The sequence below is a fragment of the Capronia coronata genome, assembly GCF_000585585.1.
Source record: "Capronia coronata CBS 617.96 chromosome Unknown acBCG-supercont1.1, whole genome shotgun sequence".
NCBI lineage: Eukaryota > Fungi > Ascomycota > Eurotiomycetes > Chaetothyriales > Herpotrichiellaceae > Capronia > Capronia coronata.
The window spans coordinates 539,171-552,972 of NW_006912893.1; the positions used below are offsets into that span (position 1 = coordinate 539,171).

The 13,802-nt window shown below is 53.6% G+C and overlaps 8 protein-coding genes across 8 annotated transcripts; 6 read left to right on the plus strand and 2 right to left on the minus strand.

Moving 5' to 3' along the window:
* Positions 1–791: 791 nt before the first annotated feature.
* Positions 792–1,844, plus strand: A1O1_00199 (uncharacterized protein; the record flags this gene model as incomplete). Its single annotated transcript, XM_007721120.1, has 2 exons — positions 792–879; positions 928–1,844. 2 exons carry the CDS (start codon positions 792–794, stop codon positions 1,842–1,844), a joined length of 1,005 nt encoding a protein of 334 aa, XP_007719310.1.
* Positions 1,845–2,511: 667 nt separating this feature from the next.
* Positions 2,512–4,849, plus strand: A1O1_00200 (uncharacterized protein; the record flags this gene model as incomplete). Its single annotated transcript, XM_007721121.1, has 3 exons — positions 2,512–2,727; positions 2,778–2,965; positions 3,010–4,849. The coding sequence occupies 3 exons, from the start codon at positions 2,512–2,514 to the stop codon at positions 4,847–4,849; spliced, it is 2,244 nt and encodes a 747-aa protein (XP_007719311.1).
* A 42-nt stretch (positions 4,850–4,891) lies between these two features.
* On the plus strand, positions 4,892–5,701 carry A1O1_00201 (uncharacterized protein; the record flags this gene model as incomplete). Its single annotated transcript, XM_007721122.1, has 1 exon — positions 4,892–5,701. One exon carries the CDS (start codon positions 4,892–4,894, stop codon positions 5,699–5,701), a length of 810 nt encoding a protein of 269 aa, XP_007719312.1.
* A 470-nt stretch (positions 5,702–6,171) lies between these two features.
* On the plus strand, positions 6,172–6,843 carry A1O1_00202 (uncharacterized protein; the record flags this gene model as incomplete). Its single annotated transcript, XM_007721123.1, has 1 exon — positions 6,172–6,843. One exon carries the CDS (start codon positions 6,172–6,174, stop codon positions 6,841–6,843), a length of 672 nt encoding a protein of 223 aa, XP_007719313.1.
* A 681-nt stretch (positions 6,844–7,524) lies between these two features.
* A1O1_00203 (uncharacterized protein) lies at positions 7,525–8,427 on the plus strand (the record flags this gene model as incomplete). The annotated part of the gene is made up of 1 exon (XM_007721124.1): positions 7,525–8,427. One exon carries the CDS (start codon positions 7,525–7,527, stop codon positions 8,425–8,427), a length of 903 nt encoding a protein of 300 aa, XP_007719314.1.
* A 650-nt stretch (positions 8,428–9,077) lies between these two features.
* Positions 9,078–10,229, plus strand: A1O1_00204 (uncharacterized protein; the record flags this gene model as incomplete). Its single annotated transcript, XM_007721125.1, has 1 exon — positions 9,078–10,229. The coding sequence occupies one exon, from the start codon at positions 9,078–9,080 to the stop codon at positions 10,227–10,229; it is 1,152 nt and encodes a 383-aa protein (XP_007719315.1).
* A 526-nt stretch (positions 10,230–10,755) lies between these two features.
* A1O1_00205 (uncharacterized protein) lies at positions 10,756–11,655 on the minus strand (the record flags this gene model as incomplete). The annotated part of the gene is made up of 4 exons (XM_007721126.1): positions 10,756–10,948; positions 11,072–11,139; positions 11,373–11,501; positions 11,638–11,655. 4 exons carry the CDS (start codon positions 11,653–11,655, stop codon positions 10,756–10,758), a joined length of 408 nt encoding a protein of 135 aa, XP_007719316.1.
* Positions 11,656–12,375: 720 nt separating this feature from the next.
* Positions 12,376–13,425, minus strand: A1O1_00206 (uncharacterized protein; the record flags this gene model as incomplete). Its single annotated transcript, XM_007721127.1, has 3 exons — positions 12,376–12,571; positions 12,630–13,107; positions 13,161–13,425. The coding sequence occupies 3 exons, from the start codon at positions 13,423–13,425 to the stop codon at positions 12,376–12,378; spliced, it is 939 nt and encodes a 312-aa protein (XP_007719317.1).
* Between the last annotated feature and the right edge of the window lie 377 nt (positions 13,426–13,802).

A 13,802-nucleotide genomic window follows, 5' to 3' on the forward strand; every position in this document is an offset into this window, starting at 1 on the left:
GTCGACCCAGGATCAAGGTTCGTCAGCGATGATGCGGCAGATAGGATCTTCTCAACCATGCACTCTAACACCGGATATCTCCCTTGTGTGACGGTCCTTGTCTCTTCCAGCAAGTAGCTCCCTGGATCCTTTTGGCCGATGAACGGTCGTCGGAACTGGCCGTCGGCCTTCGTAGTGCTGCCTTCGGCGAGCATTGCGTTCGGGCTTATCACAAAATCGAGCAGGAGCATATGTCAAGGAGCCTGGCTGGATGAGGAGGTGGATTGATGAAAGTTGGCTGAAACCTACGAGGTTTGGATTATCGTCGTCGAAGAATCCTAGTTACCCTTGCCGCGCTTGCCAGGTTTGACTCGGAGTAGTCACACCTTCCTGAATGTCAGGTAGTAGTTGGAAGACTGACTCCGCTCGTCGGGTCTGGATTTTGACTGCGATACTATTCGAACATGTCGACGCCTTTGCTTTTGGTTTGTCAAGTATAGGCAATTTTATGCTGTAGATAAGGGGCGAGGATAGGGCGGCAACACACACATCCAAATGCGGTGTCTGTCTTCTATGGCTGTCGGTACTGTCTTGCATCTTGCTCTTTCGCAGGTTGTCGCAGAACCCTTCACCAGTTCTGGCTGCGGAGGGGAGTGTGTATAGGCTACTCCCACGACATGGTGGCGCCGCTACAGTTGCATGTTAAGAAGAAAATGCGGTGTTGTCGCTCATGATGTGAAATTGCTGAACGATGCGGGTTCTCATTCCGTTCACCAGGACATTGGCCACCCTGAGGGCTATCTTTTGCAGCGATGGGCAAAATACAAGAGGCAGCGAATGCGCAGGATCTTGACGAGGAGACCACGTTGCTAGAAGACGGCGTGCCTACCGCGGACCAAAGTAAGGCTCCTCGGTCCCTCCAATGAACTTATCTTGATCATCCTACAGTGTTCAAAGCTCGATTGAAGCAGTTCGAATATACTGCGACTACGTCCAATACCAGTCTGCAGCGACGCTCTCCTCGACTTGCCGGTTGGCAGTCCTCCGCCCCGGCTAGTCCGGTCAGCAATTCCTCGTCACCGAGAAAACGCAACCGTTTGCATTCGCAGCCATCGAATGGCGGAGATGAGAGCGAAGACGAGGATGCAGAGTCGGTCATGGGAAGTCCAAACACTAAGCATACAGCCTTGATACCCAGGTCGAAGAAGAGACGGAGCACCACGAAAGAACGATCCGCGGGTGATCCATACAGTCCGGACAACAAACTGGTGGACAGCCTCCGACCGGGCCTGATATTGGTGTTCGTTGGCCTGAACCCCGGACTCATGACAGCAGCGACTGGCCACGCTTATGCGCATCCATCCAACAGGTTCTGGCATATTGTCCATGCTAGTGGCATCACGCCGAAAAAGCATGATCCCTCCGAAACACGAGATCTGATGGATATGTACCAGATTGGAAACACGAATATATGTGCCCGGCCAACCAGAAGTGGTGACGGTTTGAGCAAACTAGAGCTTGAACAGGGTGCCTTAATCCTGGATGAAAAGATTGCCAAATATCGCCCGGAAGCGGTAGCAATTGTGGGCAAAGGTATTTGGGAAGCCATCTGGATGGTGAAAAAGGGCCAAAAGAAATTCAAAGATCCAGACTTCCACTGGGGCTGGCAAGACGAGGAGATGCAGCTTGGTAGGAGAACGGATGGGGAAGGGAGGGTGATTTGGGAGGGAGCGAAGACATTTGTCACCACATCCACCAGCGGACTCGCAGCTACTCTTACACCCGCAGAAAAGCTGGCAGTATGGAAGCCTTTAGGCGACTGGATGATGAAGCGGCGAGCGGAAGTCAAGGTGGAAGCTGTCTAACAGTACTGATTCCCGAGAGTGGCCACTGTAAAGATCACCCTCAGCTCAGCCTTGCGCAAATGCCAAGACTTGATATAAACCTCAATTGGGAGACTTTTGGGATAGTCTGGCGGTCACGACCATGCACAACAACTTCATATTTCAGGTGACCACCATTCCCCGGGGAGTAGATGACAAGGCTTTGAGCATTGATATCCTGTTCATCCTCCGCCGAGACGTGTGAAACATCGCCAAGCCGACGAAGTGGGCGTTACGGCGTGATTGGCTTCAGCAGCTGGACTGAAACGCGTCAGAACCAACGACTGCAGCTGAAGGTCTGCACTTAGTACTACTGCAGTGCAAGCTGAGTGGCACGGTGAGTGAAGGTCGCAGCCGCAGCCGCAGTCGCAGTCGCCAGGTTGGTGAACCTTGTTGTCAGATCTTCCACTCGAAGGGATGACATCAAAACTCTCCCTTTGTCTCTTTTTCAAAGCTTGAAATTCCCCAGTATCAGTCCTGTCTCTTTCGTCTCCTGCCAGTGTTACTATCATCTTGTCAACAACAGTCCTAGTTGTGGCTGCCCATCATCCACTCTTATCTCATTCACCTCTCACCGCCTTGACCGCACCCAGTTCCTCTAGCTGTACCCCTCCTCTGATTGGAGTTGCATCCTCATCAAGCCGCCAATATGGCGCTCTCCTCTACCCAAATGATCCTCCTTTGCGCTATTGGCATTGTCCTGCTGGCTAAGCCGGCCCTTGCCTTCGGTGCAGGCAATATCGGCTCAACCTCCAAGATCGAAGGCGAGAACTGGCGTCATGGAGACCTCGAAGACACCCTGCTAACCATTGTTGCTTCACGTGCCATGGGAGGAAAGAAGTTCGGTAAACTCGATGTCAAGAGAGTGGGTTGTCGCCTTCTAGTCTCTTCCTGGCCGTTGACTAATCTTTCCAGGTCTATTTCGGGAACTGGCTTCGTGATTACAGCCAGGCCGTGGATGTTGGGACGGTCAAATATGTCAGCGCTGAAGCCATTCGAATCCTTCTCTGGGTCCTTGGTTTTATGTCCTTCGGCTATGGTTCAGGTGAATTTGAAGTTACCACCGAGCGACTAGGATGCTATCGACCGGAGGAACACATCGAGTAAGTCACCAGTTCCACAAGAGGAGCTTCCCTAACCATCTCAGCAATCCCAAAGACTATGCGGACAATCAGGATGCTCGACAGTACGATCGCCGCCTGCGAGGTCCCGTTGATGAACGTCGTGAGCTGTCCATCAACCCGCAAACTGGACTGAAGAATTACATCGCCTCGGAGGGTATGGGGATTGATACATCTGCCGGCTTGGTTCGAAAACTCTTCGGCCGCTCCATTCAGCTAGGTCGCCAATACTCTCGCAGCAAGGACAAGAAGGACCTCTATGAAGCACTCCGACTCCTGGGCACCGGATCGCACTGCTTGGAAGACTACGCAGCACATTCCAACTACGTCGAACTGGCTCTGATCGAACTCGGCGAGCGCGATATCTTCCCTCATGTAGGTCGTCGTACTGCCATCCAGCTTCAGCAGGTGCGACATGCCGTCTACCCCATCGTGACCGGCACATTTGGCGGCGTCGACTTTCTCCATTCAGTCTGCGGTGAATTCGATGACAAAGCAACCCAATCCGAAATCGAAGAACTAGAAGGTACCATGCAACAGTACGAAAACGGCAATGAGGACAACAGCATCCTGCAAGACCTCCTCAACAAGGTCCCTTCGGGAGTTTTTGGTGGCAAGGATGAGGCGGGAAAAGCAGACGAACTAAAACAAAACTCGCTCAACCACAAGATGCAAAACACCCGCATCTCACCACGACAACCGGAGGAATGGACCCAGTACCTCGACGATGTGCAGAAACAAATCCTTCCCATCATCGAGTGGCATGATGAGATCCTAAAAGGCATCACCGAGACGATCGAAAACATCCCCATTCTGCCAGACCTCATCGAACAGCTCCAGGACGAGATCAATAAGTTTGTCTTCACTCTGCTTGCACCCTACGTGGTCCCTCTTATCAACCAGGTCAAGTCGGAGCTCAATACCGGATCCAGCGAGATCATTAACTCAAGCAAGGAACAACAGCACGTTGTTTTCAACGATGACAGCTCCTCCGATCCCACTCACTCGATGCTTGCCAAGGACCACTTCTCCAATATTCTCAACGAACCTGCAGGTAAAGTTGCGAGACAGACCGTGAAGTGGGTGGTTCCGCAGATCGTTGCTTGCTGGGACGATGAGAGCATCGACGTTGATCGCACTCTAAACCGCATCATCAACGGCGTCCTGCACCATCCTGCCCTACGCGACAACGGTCAAGATGGAGCCAGTGACGGCAGACATCTCATGTTCAGCGTCGTAGAAGAATGGTGGGGGAGCAAGAGCGAGCGGGAGAAGGATGGCTTGCGCCGTCAACTCAGCCGCGAAGGCGTGCGGTCCGGCGAGAACCATAAGCCCGGAGTTGAGGATCATGGTCACGGTAGTAATCGACCTCTCACCATGGCAAACGTCAATTACAACAACCAGTCTGGCAATGGAGGTGATGCTTTCGGCGCCATTGGCTCAGCTCTTGGCGGCGGCGGAAATCAAGCAGGTGGCAGACCTTCCAATGCCGCTGCAGACAGCATTGGCAATATGGCTGGCGCAGCAGTTGGGGGCGGAGTGCTTGGATCTCTCGTCGGAGGATTGGCCAGCGGGCTTGGTGGCAATCTCCTCGGCGGTGGTCTGGACGATAACAAGGAGACGTTCAAGCGAGATTCGTACGCCCGGGACGGTTCATACACCGAGACCGTGACTCAGGTTGGCGAATCGCAATCCGGCGATCGTTATGGTCAAGCACAATACTCGCGCACCACTGGCCCCGGCAGCGGTCCTGCGCACGAGGAATACAACCGCTTCGAGCAGACCGAGTACGGAGGACGCTTACAGTCTGAAGTCCGCCACCAAGAGCGGACCAGCTCTGGGCAGTACCATGAGGAGACTCGGTGAGTATTGGTTCCGATGCCCTGTAAACAAACGACGACGCTAACCATGACAGACGTTACGGAGATGACCATGACAGCGACGACCGTAGTCGTCGACAGGAACATGAACCACCTCGCCACCAGCAATCTCAGTCGTATGGCCACCATGGACGTGACGAAGAGCGGTCCTCCGGCCACGAAGGTCGTCGACATGAAACCGAGTCATCGGGATACGGCGGAGATGAAGGCTTCGGTCGACACGAGCGTCGTGAAGAACATGGTAGACGAGAGGAGAATGAGTACGGGGCCCCTGGTGGGTACGGCCGCCAAGATGAACCCAGCTTTGGAACGGGTGAGTACGGCCGTCGGCAAGAACCAAGCTATGACTCTGCTGGCTACGGTGGACGAACAGAAGAGCCTGGGTTTGTCCCCGGCGGTTTCCCTAGTCGTCAAGATGAACCTGCCTTTGGCGAACGGGAATCTGGCGGGCGTCGAGAGGAATCTGGGTTCGTCCCTGGCGGATTTCCTGGACGTCAAGAGGAACCCAACTTTGGCGGCGGAGGATTCGGCGGGCGTCAAGAAGAGCCTGGACACGTCCCTGGTGGTTTCGGCGGTGGCCGAGATGAGTTCGACTCCGGCCGTGATAACTACGGGGCTCAACAAGGCTATGGAAGACCTGCTGGTGACGAGTATGAACGCCCTCAAGGCCGAGGTGACCACGGAGGCGGGTATGGCGAAGGTGATGACTACGAGAGACCGCGTCAACATCGACGACATGGTCATGATGATGAGGGCGAGAATGAGGGCTACGGCGGCGGTGGCGGGTATTCTCAATACTGAGCTGGAGTTGCCGGGAGGCCTGAGGCAGCTGACCTAACTTCGTCCGACGATAACTGTACTAAGACGAGGGCTTTGCAAATCGCCAGCATGGTGATAAATGGAGAAGCCCATCCGCTCGGGAAGGACTGGGATCAAAGGACGGCCGACCAAGGCGAGGAGTGCTTTGCTGGTCGAGCGATGGCGAAAGCCAGATTGTTTTGAGTGTGATGGGTGCATGTCATGAGCTGAGGTTATCATGGTGCACCGCACGATGAGTCCCGTAGCAAAGTAGGTAGCTGAATGAGAAACGATAGAGGATATGAAAAGTCATTCTACCACAGCCTGATGAATGTCTGTCCTTTTCTGTAGGACAAGTCCGAAAGCGACACTCTGTACCTCTTATGGCTTTGTCAGCTGAACGGCAAGTCAATATATATTACTCTTACACCCCATCGCCCATTCGAACTGTACTTCCTTCCTGCATTCGTGTTGATGCTTTGAATGCTCGGGCTACGGTTGCAGCCAAAGATGCCAACAAATCGACAGCATACCGCTCACTTCCCAGTCTTCAAGCGTGGGGGTCCCCAAGCTGTGACATACGACCTTTCACAACCGAGCCGTGTTACCATCACAGTCCCCAGGGCATCCACGTGGACATCGGGGCCCCATTGGCACGAATCTCACACGGAGTATCTCCAGGTCCTGCAAGGACGCGCGTTCATGAGACTGGGAGATCAAAACCGGCACTATGGGCCACAGGACGGCGTGATCGAGGTACTCAGGTACACCGTGCACGAATGGCACCGCATCGAAGGGAACGAAGGAGATGAAGATCTCGTTGTTAGAGAATGGACGGTCCCAGAAGATGGACAGAAAGAGGCATTCTTTCGAATGTTGAATTCATTCTTGACCGAAGACCATCCGAGCTCTTTGTACACGGCACCATCGATGACACCGACTTGGCTTCGAAAAGTCCTTGAGAGGCAGATCGTGGTCTTGCAGTTGTTCAGCATCTTTCGAGCCTGGGACAACTGGCCTGTTCTGATCGGCAATGACAGTGGATGGATTAGTTGGTCGGTGACACATGCTGTTCTGTGTAGCTGCTCATGGATTGGATATGCTGTTGGACTGCGAGGGGTTTACGTTGAGTATGTCGGAAAGGAACTGGCACCGGGAGTAAAGCTGAAAAAGCAGACATGACGAGCAACGGACATTACATTCAAGTTGTAGGCGCTATTGAGAAGAGACTTGAAGGACAAGGTGCCGGTAGAGGAGAACGCCCACGAAATGGCTAGGGATGGTGGAGGCCAGACGCCTCAAGGAGCTTTGTGTGCAGGCAAAGCCAGAAACCAACTTGCTGAAATAAGAAGAATGGCTGCCATGGAGCGAGATCAGTGATGGCATGAAGCAGAGTCAATTAATGGTAGAGATACAGAGCCAAGTTCAACTGCGCAGCGTGCTTACATATTACAGCAACTGCGCCCTCAGCCCCCGACACCGTCACCCTTGTTACTTTACTCTTCTGTCTGTCTCATCCTTCTCTCCACCACTCAGCCGCTCGTGTCCATTTCCATCCTCGAGGCAATACGACTCTCTTTCTGCTGCTTGCGCAATGTGCTGCTCTCCCTCTCTTTTAGTGATCGCAGGATCATGTTCCGCCCTGCATTTGTGTTGCTCGCTTCCAGGTTGACTGACTGATCCACCGACCGCTCACTCTATCCACCTGTTGTTTCCAGGCGTCCAACCTTGACCTGCCTTGTCAGCTTCATGCTACAAGCGACCCCGGACTGACCTGCACTTGTTCCAGTCACTCTAGTCGACCTGAAATCATCCGTCTTTCTGCATGCTAACAATTGAAGCGCTGGGCCTGTGTGGGAAAGAATGCCACGGCAATACAATCGATTGCGACAAACCAGATTCGATCTCTATATTGAGCGCGATGCCCTCCCGTGGTATATCAAAGCCGTGGCCATCTTTGCCTCATGGCTCACTCTAGGAGGCTATATCCTTTTCGCCCTCGTGTTCACCTCTGCCGAATCTAACCTCAAACCATCTCGCTTCACCCTGACTCTTCTCGCTTCGATCTTTCTCCTCGTTGGCTATGGCGTGAGTGCAGCTACGGCCATCTACAGTCGCAGTCTCCTCTTCGCATTCGATGCCGTCCTCCTGCCTGCCCTTACGTCCTCCGCCATGGGCGTCTTCGTCACTGTCATGAACTATGCCCAGCACCACGATTTCCCCGTTCCCTCACATACTTATATTTACGTCCCGCTGGGAGTCGCCTCTACCACCACAGTCGCATCGGCGATCCTCTGCTACATCACGTATAGAAGATTGGCAAAAGTGAAGAGCCTGGACAATCAAAGAAGACAGCGCGGGCAGAGATGGGATAGAGCGTCCAGCGCGAGCTATGGAGACGCCACTTCCACGACGGAACTATTACCAATGCACAACGACGGGCTACCAGAAGACGAAGCACAACGGCGACAATTCCTCCGACTGTTGCTGGACAAAGACTCGCGTCGTTCGCCTAACTCTCAAGGTCCCTCAAACACCTATCAAATCACTCTACCGGGTGAAAATGGAGATCCCCCACGGTTACAAGTGGTTACGCCTGACGGGCGCCAGCGGAGTGGGAGTCTACCAGACAATCCCAGCAAATGGAACGTGCTGCACAAGTTTGCAAGGGACCCAAGTCCAACCCTCGAGGGCTCCAGAGATCCTCGAGAACGGCGACGACAACAGATCGAGCGGACTTCTGTTCTTCTTGCCCCGGGTTTTTGACAGCTCGTGGGCACAGACGCCAGGCGCGTCACCCCAGCTTCAGTCTCAAACATGGAGTGGTTCCTCGAGATATGCTTGATGAATGGGTCATGTCTACGAGGAACCACAAGATGTCACGGGCATAGTTTGTTTTGTATGAGCACTGTTGTGCCTCCCGAATGTCTATACAAAAACGTAACGCTCTCCAGCTGAGCTGAAGAACAGGCGACCATACCATCCATTGTTTAATTTAGAACATAGCCCCTTGCAGCCTCGTTCTCTCCGCAGTCACGTGCATTTCGTGCAGCAGGCTCCGATTCGTGCCAGTGGAGAATCAACCTCGGTTGTCGCGATGATGTCGTGTTGTCGGCGACCGCAGCATTTCCCATCAGAAGATATATGGTGCTTCTACACAGTAGCAGCTTCGGAACAGTAAATCTTGGAGAACACGGATATCTCGATACCGCATCTCTCCCTGCGAAGTCCACGATCAATATGACTATAGCCTGCCCAAGAACGTATTGAAGGCATTTCACTATCTCCCTTCTTCCGCCAAAAACACCACTCACAAGAACCCGAACCCGAACGCGAAACCTGAACCGTCTATATTCTATCTCATACCCAGCAACTGCTCTATCGCCACTCCTCCACGAGGCTACTCGACACGCACTATGTCTCGACACGCTACTCTCATCAAACCTCCCAAATCGCTGCCTCACCATTCACCCGTCGAGAACGTGCTCTCCCTCCTCCCGCTCCTGGACATCGGACCGGACATCTACACCAATGCGCGACCACTATGGCACCCTCCCGGAGCACGAGGCATCTACGGCGGGGCGGCGATCGCGCAATGTCTGTCGGCGGCGCAAGCCACGATCCCGCCCGACTTCACCGTGCACAGCATGCACTGCTATTTCGTGCTGGCGGGCAACTCGGAGATCCCGATCCTATACCATGTGGAACGAGTCCGAGACGGCCGCAGCTTCATCACTCGCACCGTCCAAGCCCGACAGCGAGGAAAATGCATATTCACCACGACCCTGTCGTTCATGAAAGAAGGCGGCGGCGGCACAGAAAGAGTCGAGCATGCGGTGCCCATGCCCACGGACGTGACGCCGCCGCCAGACGCCGAGACGAGCAGGGCCGCCTGGAGCGCCAACGACTCGGGCGAGTCGCAGCCCTTCGAATCCGTTCGATGCCCCGTGACACGGCGCGGGTCGCCGGCCGAGCGTAAACTGCGCCAGTGGATCCGCGCGCGCGGCCGCATCAGCGACTGTCCGCCCAACGTGCGCGAGGAGGAACTGGCCAAAGGCCAACGTGCCCACCAGCCGGGCAACAACCACCAAGCGCACCTATCGGCGCTGGCGTACATGTCTGACTCGTACTTCATCGGCACCGTGGCCCGCGTGCACAGCCTGATGCGCTTCGCCAATCGCCAGAGCATCGAGCGCACCTTGCGCGGCTTCAAGGGCTCCCAGGAGGAAAGGGACCAGATGAGACGCTATCTCGAGGAAATCGCCCGCGAGGAGGCCGAGGAGAGTAGTCAGTTCGACTCTGTCACCGCCGCCGCGGGTCAGCCCGTGACACACAAGGACGGTCGCCAGATCGGGATGATGGTCTCGCTCGACCATACCATCTACTTCCACAATCCGCGGGCTTTTCGCGCCGATGACTGGATGTTGGCCGAGATGGAGAGTCCGTGGGCCGGCGATGGACGCGGCCTCGTCATCCAGCGCATTTGGAGCAAGACCGGCACGTTGATCGCCACGTGTACTCAAGAGGGCGTGGTTCGGCTGGTTCAGAAGGATGAGAGCAAACTATGAAAAAGATATCGCCGATCAAACAAACCGAGACTGGTTTGGAACGTCGGTGCATCTTGAGTTTTAAGGCCTTCATTTCAGATTGTTAATACATATATTTATGCACGGGCGGGAATTGACGAGCAAATAAAGCAGGAGCAGGACGGCGTTTGGAGAAATGAATCGTCATGATGAGAGGATCTCAGAGGTTCGAACCGGACGATGTAGCGACAGACCAGGAGCGTCCCTTCAAATCCATAGCGATGCCATGCCATGCCACAATGAGAACACTAAGGCTCGCGATGCAGTGGGAATGCGTCCCACGTCATAAAGTCCTTCCTAGCCGAGAATGCACGAGCAAGTCCTAGTTGCGGCAATACCCAGGGTTCTCCTGGCGGCTTATAACAAGCACCCGTGCGTCCAAATACGCATAACATTTGGTCCTTATTCTAGGAGTCCTCAATTCCATTGAACCCGGTTTCAGACGCCCCTCTGACCCATACAGCCAAACAATTTCAGGCAGAGACATCATTCGACCTCAGAATTAGTATCAGGCCTCCAGATTAATGCCCTTCCCAAACCTGGCATACAAGTGCGCCTTCAAAGTCTTGATCTCGTCACGGATCGTGCTCAACTCGTCCTCCACCGTCGAGACCTCCTCGTCCAGCTCTGTCATCGCCGAAGCGAGCAGTTCTTGCGCCTCAGGCAAGGGGACATGCATGAACGATTCTCCGATCTTATAGCTGTGCAACAAAACAACGACGGATCAGATGAAGATAAGGACATGAAGAAGAACCACGGCAGGAGTGGATAAGGAACATGGGTTCTGGTCAGGGAGACGCCGGGGTGATGACTTGATGACTTACGGAATCAATTCATCTTCATCGGCGAGTTCGAGTTCGGTGGAGAGTTCTTCGAGGTCTTCTTTGTCTTTCTGCGGTTGTTGAAAGATGGGTTAGTAATGTATACTTATCTTGACTAGGCAGTAACCAAGACACTTTAGTCCAGCTTGCATTGCTGCTCCAGTAGAGCCTCGCTTCGCCTCGTACCATGGGGAATAGAGCCGCGCTGGAGCCGAAGCAAAGTGGTGTTCGAGGCGGAATGGAATGGATGGAATGGAAGGAATGGAAGGACTGGTGCGGGAGCCGGAGATATCAATCTACTCACCTGCTTTGCAGCCAATTGCTCCTCAAGGAGTTTACTCCGATTATGCAGTTTCGAAAACCTGTTGATCTTGTCTTGGTCTTCCTTTGTGACTTCCGCGTCCGTGGCTTCTGACTCTTCCTTCTTCGAGAGCTGCGTGTTCACATTAGAAAAGGAGTGTCACAATATGTATAGACATAGGGTTATTAAGAAAAAGATGAGTGGATGATCGTTGTATTACATATTTCATTCGAGACCCGAGCGTGTGGGATGGGTTGGGTTGACTTACTACTCTTCTGGAGAGCATTTTGACCCAGATCAAATAATGTGACTGCCTCCCCGGGGCTTGTGTCGAGGTCGAGGATCGCGGGTTGGAGGCGTATAACTTCCGTGTAGCCTGGTGTCAAAAGCCGGCCGGTCGCTGTGGGTTCGAATGCCTTTAGTGGTCGGAGGAGGAGAAGTCCCAAAGTGATATGTCGACGTCGACGCTCCAGGAGGTATAAACCCAAGCAGCTTCTCGCTAATGGCTGTGATGAGTGATGAAGCTCTTAGACCAGAGTACGGCTGAAGATGAATGCTGTGTCGACTTAGAAACGTGAAACAGAGTCCCGGCGAGGCTTGACGTCGGCCGCACGAGGCTCCGATATTGAAGTCTTCGCTGGGGTGACCACTTCGGTGGTGTTTTTGGCTAGATGCGCAGATATTGTACGGCGAAGTATATTGACTTTCCCGAGAAATGCATGATATACGATCAGGTACAGTTGGCATCAGGAGGATAACACTGTTTGCATCATCAAAGAATACCCTATATGGAATGGGCCTCGACGTGCGTATGAGATCACAACCATGTCTCTTGAGTTGAGCCTGCGTCCAGCGACGGCCTACACGCCAACAATGAAGCCCCAAAGGAACGGTATTGAAGCGATAATATAAATCCCGGCAGACCACTGTACGCCATGCCACGAGGCTGTTTTCGTTCCCTTCGTACTCTACAAGTTGACGCATGAACTCAAACCAGCATAATCGATCATACAGCACTGTATCCGCCTCTAGTGCCGCCGCCTGAAACGGTGTCTACCACTTTCCGTGAAAGGTCCTTGACGATATATGGGATATCTCGGATGGTATCGCCGTGAGGGAGTAGATCCCAGCCTCGCGCTCCATAGCGATTGTAGTTGAGCCAGGAACCAAAGATCAAATATGCGGCGATGCCGAGGAATGCACTGTTGGAAGTCCCATGTCAGTGAGAAGCTGGAATGCAAGGAAAAGGGAGAAACATACACCAAGATAAACCAAGTAAAGAAGCCCCAGCCAGTCTTCTTCGCCCCATCACTGTCGGCATAGTCTTCACAAGCGTACTTGGTTTTCCAGTCGAGTCGGAGCACCTCGATCTGCTCCTTGCCCCCAACCGGACCGTAGCTCACAAACGAGAGACTGGACGAGAGAGGCTCCTGTTCCTCATCTCCGTCTTCATCATCATCTCGCTTCACTTTTCTCTTCTCTTCATCGCCTGTTCGGTCTTTGTCACATTGTAACTCGACCACCGCTCGCTGCTTCCGTTTATTGTAGTAGCCGCCATTCAGTTCGATCTGAAGGCCATCGGAATCCGAGTCCTGGGATTTGAGCCGAGAGACTCTCGGAGCTAGACTCTTCCCGGTGGTGGAATCGAAGTTTCCGGCGACAGGAATCACATTCTCGACCTGGACATGCTTTTGCTCGGGATCATCGACGGCATTCCACGACCTCACAACACCACACACTGCAGCTTCATTAGCCGTGACCACAGGAGCGCAAAAGTTGTAGGATTCCTACCTCTGGTACCCGATGGACATTGATCCTCGTCCCGTACACCTTTTAGCTTTTTGAGGGGTGCGCAAAGATCGAGGGTCCAGGTGGTATTATATTCGGCTGGTGGCCTTGTCGTGTCGTGGACGCTGACGGAATGTCGACCGGCAAGCTTCGATAGGTCGAACCTCTTTCCATCCACCACAATACGTTCGCAGTCTATTGTTACAGCTGCTGAGAGTTGTGCCGCCAGTAAGGGAATGGACAGAAGGTATGCCGCGAGCGGCTTCATGGTTGGCTCAGTGGAGAGATGGAGGAGCCTAGGAGTTTGGGCGCAGTTCGCTTGGACGGGTGGAAAGGGGATTTCAAGAGTCGGATGGTTGCAAAAGGACCTGAACGAGCGACACGAAGTGAAGAAGGTTGTAGAAGAGCGGATGTAGGTGGTTGAGGCTGCAGAGCTCGTTCTTGGACGAAGATTGACAGTGAGCTGTTCAGGTTGGATTCAATTATGCCATGTGCCTGCTGTCTGTATCTGGGCACAAATGATCGATACGTCTTCTCTCCATCGGCACCGGCAACCGGGCTCCCGCACTAGGGCTATCACGTGATGAAGCCAAGACTAGCATCCTATTTTGGGATATAATGACGCTGCCTTGAGCATGCAAAGAT